Source organism: Triticum aestivum, chromosome 4B, assembly GCF_018294505.1.
Source record: "Triticum aestivum cultivar Chinese Spring chromosome 4B, IWGSC CS RefSeq v2.1, whole genome shotgun sequence".
Lineage (NCBI taxonomy): Eukaryota > Viridiplantae > Streptophyta > Magnoliopsida > Poales > Poaceae > Triticum > Triticum aestivum.
This window is the reverse complement of record NC_057804.1, coordinates 480,779,954-480,787,971: the sequence shown is the minus strand read 5'-3', so window position 1 is coordinate 480,787,971 and position 8,018 is coordinate 480,779,954. Positions and strand designations below refer to the sequence as shown.

At 44.9% G+C, this 8,018-nt stretch overlaps 2 protein-coding genes across 14 annotated transcripts; one reads left to right on the top strand and one right to left on the bottom strand.

Moving 5' to 3' along the window:
* The first annotated feature begins 884 nt into the window (after nt 1-884).
* LOC123092832 (uncharacterized) lies at nt 885-4,764 on the top strand. 12 transcript variants are annotated; one of them, XR_006444886.1, is made up of 8 exons: nt 885-1,069; nt 1,180-1,346; nt 1,540-1,631; nt 1,747-1,842; nt 1,935-2,114; nt 2,208-2,433; nt 3,125-3,469; nt 4,408-4,764. XR_006444886.1 is itself a non-coding variant. In XM_044514682.1 (7 exons), the coding sequence occupies exons 3-7, from the start codon at nt 1,546-1,548 to the stop codon at nt 3,326-3,328; spliced, it is 654 nt and encodes a 217-aa protein (XP_044370617.1). In that variant the 5' UTR covers nt 885-1,069; nt 1,180-1,346; nt 1,540-1,545; the 3' UTR covers nt 3,329-4,764. The 12 variants fall into 12 exon arrangements, 4 of the variants coding, with proteins under 4 accessions (XP_044370617.1, XP_044370618.1, XP_044370615.1 ...); XR_006444884.1 differs by having other exon boundaries at nt 4,323-4,764; XR_006444885.1 differs by having other exon boundaries at nt 3,841-4,764.
* A 1,334-nt stretch (nt 4,765-6,098) lies between these two features.
* On the bottom strand, nt 6,099-6,875 carry LOC123095023 (uncharacterized). Of its 2 annotated transcripts, none has more exons than XM_044516857.1 (2): nt 6,559-6,875; nt 6,099-6,464 (listed from the first exon to the last, which is right to left on the bottom strand). In XM_044516857.1, exons 1-2 carry the CDS (start codon nt 6,850-6,852, stop codon nt 6,336-6,338), a joined length of 423 nt encoding a protein of 140 aa, XP_044372792.1. In that variant the 5' UTR covers nt 6,853-6,875; the 3' UTR covers nt 6,099-6,335. The 2 variants fall into 2 exon arrangements, with proteins under 2 accessions (XP_044372792.1, XP_044372793.1); XM_044516858.1 differs by having other exon boundaries at nt 6,099-6,461.
* Nucleotides 6,876-8,018: the final 1,143 nt, after the last annotated feature.

The following is an 8,018-nucleotide window of genomic DNA, read 5'->3' as shown; positions in this document are numbered from 1 at the left end:
GTCCCTTTTTTCGTCACGTATACAAGGAGGCAGGCATACACGCATAGTCCGTGGCCGTGATCGAAAACAACAAACCGTAAATCTTCTGTAGTACCCCGTACAGTTTTTTTGGGCTTTATTATGACATTTTCCAGGTTTCCCCCCTTATTTAGTGGAGGAGGTAAAGCAAGACTAGTCAATTCGATGTAAGCGTAGAACGGGAACAACTTGTCCGAGGTTTTTTACTTCACTTTAGTAAAGTCTACTCCCTTCGTCCGAAAATACTTGTCATCAAAATGAACAAAAAGGAATGTATCTAGCGTCCGGAAATACTTGTCATTAAAATGGACAAAAAGGAATGTATCTTCATTTTGATGACAAGTATTTCCGGACGGAGGGAGTACCTTCCAAGCTAGCATGAGCTGATTCTGCCTATCATTAGGCCTAGAAAGCATGTCAATCCTAAGGCTAGGCCACTAACTAGGTCGACAATGATGATTTATTTAGATATATTATAACTGAGCACCTTTCCTGCCCTCCTAGACTATTAGCATTTCTAACCGTTGGATTGTTACTTTTAGCTTTCATTGGCCGTCCGATTTGCTCTTAATCACACCAAATCGCGCTTACAGGCTTCCTGACGAGCGCTAGCTTCTTGGGCCGCTGCTCCGGTGGTATTTTTGGGCATCCGACATTCAATTGGGCCTACTGGGCCTGTAATCCCCGCCGAACGCAAAAGTGAATAACCCTAAAACTAACAGCTCGCGACCCTGGCGGCTAAGTTATTCTACCGGTGCCGGTAGGTACCGCTATTACATCCACCGTTCCTCACTTTCCTCAAGATCTGTGCCACCAGGTACCGTATAAGTTAGTAATCAAGCCGAAACATTTATACAATGGGAATACCTCTGTCCATTCTGACAGGTAGTATAGAATACTGTGTAATGGAGCCCACCACCTATGGATATTTAATCTTACTATCGTCCTCCTCCACACACCCGTATGCTCTGTTTCCCCCATTTACATTCTCTCTCTCTCTCCATCGCCATTGTTGCTTCTGAAGTTCTTCCCTCTGGTTATGAGTACTTAGGTGAGTCAAGTTTTCTGACTTTCCATCGCCATTTTTTCTCCTCAAGTTTTACCTTATAATATGTTCCTTAGTAATCGATTCGAAATCTTATGCGTCCGTTTTTTAACCAGATTTGAAGCCACGGAGCAGCTGTAGAACATCTAAGATCTGATTTTACTGGCGGATGAGATCAACGCACTGACTGGTATCTCTCTGTCAATCATTTTCCAAAGAACTAAGCTGGACCGCAAACTCCTTTCTACCGGTGGTGGTATCGCCGCTGAGAAAAGCAAATAAGGTTGGTCCATAACGCATTGCCAGGAGCTCCTTGTAGGATTAGGATTCTGTTATGTTTTGTTATAAATTGATCCCATGCTATCTAGTGTGGTACAATTTTTTTGAATCATATATGTTGCTGTCATTACTTTATCTTATTTGATTAGATAGTTGTAATATTAAATTAGCTTATTCGAAATCCATTTTGGTTGTAGGTTAATATGGATATTGAGAGGGACAACATTCCAGGAAGTTTTATGGAACTACTGAACATGGTTGAGCAGCCCATGTCAAATTTCAATCAAGAGTAAGTTTACATAATTTATATGCCAATGTATTTATTTTTAATATGTTCGTCCCTGACTTTTCAATTTAATTTCCTAATTTTGTTAATATAATAACAAATTCATTATTTTTTTAAGAAACACTATGAACTCAGTACCAGAAGAAAGTTCGTGCTTTTCTGATAGACCATATTGTTCAGAAGACACTGATGTACTTTCGAGACCTAACTTAAGGTAAATTGCAGAAATTCAATTATCAAAATCCTCACATGTAGTTTACATAGATTTATGTATGTTCATGAACTTGTAATCATTATTTTAAACAGGGTTGACACTTATGATTATGTCGATGACTCAAATGAAGTTCAGTCCAGTCTTGAATGTATGAAAGAAAAAGTTGCGATTGCTGATATGATATCTGCCCCTGAAAATCTTGACGAGCAGTACTTATTTTCTGCATACAATGTTCAGATTGAGGAGTCAGATTCTAATGAACGATACCTTGAGTAAGAACGAACTTTGATCTAGTTGCTTATTTGTTTGTGATACATAAATAGATAATGCCAGTATGATATAAAGATGCTTATTTGTTTTGATAGAGGAGGACAAGTTGGAGCTGTGGAACACGGAATTAGAAGTTTTTGTGAAGACACATCTGTTCAAATGTTAAGGCCGGTTGTTGGTATGAAGTTTTCATCAAAGGCAGAAGCATATGACTTCTACAATACATATTCTTGGGTGCTTGGTTTCAGTATTCGGAATGGTGATAATTATATTAATTGCAATGGCGTACAGACAATGCAGGAATTAATTTGCCAACGAGCAGTAAGTAAATTACAAACTAATTCAGCTTTCTATGCCATTAGAAAACATTAGGAATGTTAATCCAGTTATTAAACTTCTAAATAGGCTTAATGATATTGAATCTGATTGAACCATTTATTGTGCCGGGAATCACCAAGAATACTAAATATGCAACTACTAGATGAAAGAGAGGGAAGATGAAAGAGAGGGGCTGCGGTCAAAACGGGAGGCGGCTGGGGTGGGTGGTGGGGGAGGGGGGTAAAGAGAAAGAGTTAAAACAGGTGGGACCAAATGTTGAAGCGATATAATGGTGAATACAGTCGGGTAAAGCTAGAATACACATGGATACAAAGATGTGGGCCATCCAGCAGCACGAATCACGACGAAACACAAACGGTGGATGGTTCGCCGGTAGATACCACCACCGGTAGAAAGGAGTTTGCGCCCAACCTTGCCGCTGCTCCTTTCCCACCCTGTTTCAAACCATTCTCTAGCACATAAGCAATGGTGATTCTTAGGTCTCCAGACTCCAGATGTTCCAATTCTCCCTTTTTGCTGCATCTCCTCTTCACAGAATTCTCACTATCTTTTTTACAAAACGCGATTATAGATTTCAGCATGCTTTAGCTTTGCTGTAGAAGGTGATGCGCTGGTTCCAATTCTCAATTGTTGTCTACATATACTTATGTGGTCTCTGTCTAATTCAGCCCAGATCCCCACCGGCCATGCTGGCGGCGAGAACCCTGAGACGGACAAGCGACTGTGCCTCCACCTTCCAGATGACGCCTCGCCGCAAGAAGAAGACGCGGGGACTTGGATGTTGACCATGACGACGGCGTCCTTCTCGTGTGGTTCGAGTTCGAGCTCAAGGCCGAGGTGGCTGTCCTTGGGGACGCACTCCTCTTCGACAGTCTGACTCATCGTAAATGGCAGGACGCACCACGTGTCTTACTAGCCGGACGCGTCCTTCGACGGCGCACAACGGCGTCATGCGACGACAGGACGCTACATCAGCCGAGGACTGGCCGCCGAGTCAGTGTCCCCTCCACCCAGCATGGTACATCCCGTTCCTCTTCTTCTACCCATACTCCGGTGGCTGCAGCGTCAGAGGTCATGAACGTGACTTGATCGATTCCTTGATTCCTTCTCTAGGTGCAAGCAAAGTAGCAAACACACACGTACACAGTTTACGAGCCGCCAGCTAGCTTGAACAAATTGATCTCTCACCGGAAAACGCACTAGAACACCACACACAAGTAGGCGACAGAGGATACTTGTGGTGCGGCGCCGGACGACAGACTATAGTTAGTCTTTTTTTTTTTAAGGGTTTATAGTTCTTCTTTGGAGGATTTATTTTGTTATTTTACTGATGCATGAGCAAGTAACCATCATTCATATTGACAAGACATTGCAATCTCTCTTACTCAGGTATGTAGTTCTGTAATGATGTTTGAGTGATACTGAAGAAAATGATCTATGAGCAAGTCACCCTTGCTTACCTTTTCAGCCAGGCAGCCACCTCCATTTTCTATCATTCTTAACACTATTATTTTGATTAATGTGTTGTTTGCAGACATATATGTGTTACATATAATAGTCAAATGAAATTGTCGTGCAAGATCTACATATTTTTCTTTAATGGATTGATGTGGAACAGGATTGTGGCATAGTATTGATCTCATTATTTGGATATACATGTTTATCACTCAGATTATGTCTCCTTAAACAGGCACATATTAAACTTAATTGAAGTGCCATGTATGTCTTGTATGGGCCTCTAGCAGCATGGCTTGGTGTCCTTTAAGTTGCCATTTATGTCATAATTTTCTATGCTTGGAAAATATTAAGTTCATCAATTTGTAGTAAATTCATGGTATTCTGCCTAAATTAACTCTCATTGTGCATTGCAGGCTCTACTTAATAGTCCAAATGAAAGATAGATAAAAACAGATGTAGAACTAGCATCCATTTTGAACCATATGTTTGATACTGCAGCCCGTGTTCAAGAACTATTGTACTGCAAACACAAGGAAGGATGTGCAGGCTGGTATTGTCTCCTTGAAACCACTCAAATAAAGAGGACTCTCAAGGTTATTTTCTGGAGCTGGGGTCCCTTGGTGATTCTTGATTGTAGCTGAGATAACCATAGCTGAAAATCTCTATATTAATGAAAGTTGAAGTGTTGTCACATTCAGAAGAAAAAAAAAGGTACAATTGGTCTTTCTTAGTTGATAGCATTTGATATATGCCATATGCTAATTAATGCTTGGCTGCCACTGTTCTATGCTTTGATGCACAATCCAATATTTCACAGCAATGTGAGATAATGAATGTGAATATTCCTCTTCGACACACAATGGTAAGCATATGCATGCAGCATGCATGCCCAAAGATTTGTAGTCTCTCTAATACTTGTGTACCTTCATTTGTACATTTTCATCCTTTTATAGTCAAAATAAACGGGCGCAGCAGCGCGCGCCATCAATGATCTAGTGGGTCATATTAGTGAAGACAATTCATGGTATGGTAGGCAACCACATAGCTCACTTTGCAGAGTGCCAAAAATTCGCCAGAAAGGATGTTGAGAGAGTTTTTGGTGTGCTTTAGAATGGTTTGCGATTAGTGGCCCAGTTGAGTACTACCCATTAGTACTATGGTAGATCATGACAACATGTATTGTCATGCACCACGTGATCATCGAGTATGAGAGGGGACAACCAAAAAAAATTCGGTGCCTCTATAATGGGGAACATGTCTAGCCACAACATCAAGCAAACATGACCCAAAGATTCCTGGCATCGCATCACGAGATCAAGAAGCTCGTCACCAACTCCTAGATGATCATGTTGAGCACTTGTGGCAACTTCATAACACTTGATTCTTGTACTTTTATCATGTTTTATTTGGGTCATTACTTCATTTGGACCTAGAATGTCTTTGAATTTGAAGTGTCCTTGAAATGTGTTCATTGGAATTATCAAGTTTCGAATTAATTTATTGTGAAAATATCAAGTTGAAATGGAGTATATATGCAAACGGATGGAGGAATTCCCAAAGGTTTTTTTAGGAAGTTAAGTTTTAGAAGAAGGGCTAGGTGCAAACTTTTTTTAACTACTCAAATTTAAGGAGTTTAGGGTTGGAGGGGCTTTTTTGTGTGTGTGTGTGTGGGGGGGGGGGGGGGGGGGGGGGGGGGGGGGGGGGGGGGGGGGAGGGGTGTTAAATTTGAAGGGAATGGCTAGAGATGCCCTTAGTGAGGTTGTCTTCCTCTCTATGTTCAGCTTCACCATAGGCAAACTATGGCTAGCCACAGGTCGATACGTGAGGTATCACTGACTCCATCGCAGTGGCATAAAATACAGACCCTGCACCATCAACCAAGGGATAATAGTATGTGCTCCCACACCTCCCATGACCCCATGATACGGGGGATTTCTGGGTCGTTGGATCGTGGATCCAACGACTAGCATTAGAGCCTATTGCCCGCGGCCATTGCTACACCACCAAAACCAACCTCGCATTCCCCATCGTCACTCCACAGCCAGCAGAGACAATGAAGATCCACTGACCTTGACGGTGGAGCACGGGAGATGAGACGTCTCTATCCTTCTTAATTTGGAAGGTCCTAACTCAGGAGTCTTCCAGATCCGTGTACGGCTCTTTCAAGAGAGACAGAAGTGCCATAAAAATTCGTGAGCAAGCACCTTCAACTCATGCCTAAATTTTAAATGTTACGCAAGCACTGGCCTACCCTACCAATCTACATTTTTGTTATGGTAGTATACATGTCGTTCATGTGGAGATGCACTTACGAGTTCAACACACACAGAAAAATTCCAGGACACATGCAGATGCAGATGCAGGCGCTAATTCGCCGATGACCAACCAAATGATCTTCCTCGTATCGTCCTGCATGACCAACACGTTCAATCTGCTTTCCTGCACGACGCGTTCTCCCTGATCCTCCTGACGCGACGGAAGAACGTCCTGATCCAAAGCCGCACCCACAGCCGGAGCCTGGAGCAGCAGCCCCTCCTCCGCCCCGCCACCGCCTGCTGGTCGACCGAGGACATGAGCACGCGTTAGATGCACGTCGTGCATGCATGATCCGACGAAATAAGAAATGTTTTGCTGATCCGCCGCGCTCACCTTATCGTCGTTGCCGGCGCCGGCGCCGGGATCGTCTGCCCGCTTCCATTCGCCCCACTCCAGCACGCGCGGCGGCCCCGAATACGATCTCTGCCCGCCGCGCCGCCGCAGGTGCTGCGCGTACGCGAGCAGCATCGCCCGGCGGTTGTGGCCGCCCGCGGCCGCGCGCGTCCCGGCTCGAGCGGTCGACCAGGACGCGCTATAGCTGCCGGAACGGCGGCGTGGCAGCTCCTCGTAGGCGGTCACCACGACCGTCCTGGCGGCATCCATGGACGTCCGCGACGGCATCGGCATACGTCCGAAGACTGGACCGTGTCGCGTACGGTCCTGCGCGCGCGAGGAGGGTAAATATAGGCACACAGTTTGTGGCTGAGATTGGTGGCCGGAGCAGTTCGGCTCGGTCGCTCTCAGTTTTTTTTAATTGACGTAGGCTGGATGGCTAATATGACAGGACATGCAAGGCAAGGTTTTATCAACTTTTATGGGATGCATTGACTACTGTTTCATGGGATGCAATGGACTAGTTTTCCTTTAAAACAAAGCGCACACCACTGTTTTTTAGAACAAAAAGATTTTTTTATATAAAAGAACAAAAAGAAATGCAGTTTACGAAACAGATCAAACAAAACATTGCCACACAGAACCAAATCCTGCCATTTGACTTGTAGCTGGCATAAAAATGAAGTCTCGAGCCCTCGTATTTGGCGGCTGCGGGAATATTTGGAGCACATTCCATCTCAAAAACGGTTGGCGCGAGCGATATTTTCCCTCGCCCTGCTCTTTCCGCATGCCTGCGCCGCCGCCTCCCTTCCCTTGTCATAGCGCCGCCTTTGAACGCTTCCGACCGTCCGCAGTCCTCGCCGGCGATGCCATGGACACCGCCTCGACTCCCCGCCCCCACTCTGTCGGTTTTGAGTCCGATCCTCAAAGTTAGCATTTATTCTACCTCATGTGCTTCCGATGGCCACTTGCCACTGGCTAGGCCATCACCTCATCCACCTTGCCAGTGGCAAGTTCGGGCACAAAGGTGCGAAGCCGTATGCCGCATGTATAGGTATTGGCCTCCCCCCGCTGGTGCTGCAACAATCCTCAGCTAAGAGGCCGAAGAAGGCGACGACATGTCGCACTGTTGTCCCTCCTTCCTTCGCCCCAGCGGCGGGCAACACTAGGGTGCATTCCTAGTGCTACGCCATATCAGAACGGCCACTGAGGTAAAATAAAAATTCATCCTTTGCCTCATACCGGGTTTTGTTCAATTGAATGTGAGGTGACCACAAACATATGTTGATTTAGCGATGTTTTTTGTGTGTGGAGGGGGTGGGGTGAGGGGGGGGGGGGGGGCAGTCACTCAAGAGTATGATGGGTGATTCTGGTGGGACAAATTATTTTGGTCTTGAGGGCGCATCATTGTCGCCTTTTGATCAACTAGATGCGAAAGAGCAAGATGCAGAATTTGATCG

Bases quoted from the DNA above. Each gene is read 5' to 3' on its own strand.
- LOC123092832 (XM_044514680.1), top strand. From the start codon at position 1,546: ATGGATATTGAGAGGGACAACATTCCAGGAAGTTTTATGGAACTACTG. The intron at 2,115-2,207 runs GTAAGAACGAAC...TTGTTTTGATAG, and splicing joins TCTAATGAACGATACCTTGA to AGGAGGACAAGTTGGAGCTG. The intron at 2,434-3,124 runs GTAAGTAAATTA...AATTCAGCCCAG, and splicing joins AATTAATTTGCCAACGAGCA to ATCCCCACCGGCCATGCTGG.
- LOC123095023 (XM_044516857.1), bottom strand. From the start codon at position 6,852: ATGCCGATGCCGTCGCGGACGTCCATGGATGCCGCCAGGACGGTCGTG. The intron at 6,465-6,558 runs GTGAGCGCGGCG...TCGGTCGACCAG, and splicing joins GCGCCGGCAACGACGATAAG to CAGGCGGTGGCGGGGCGGAG.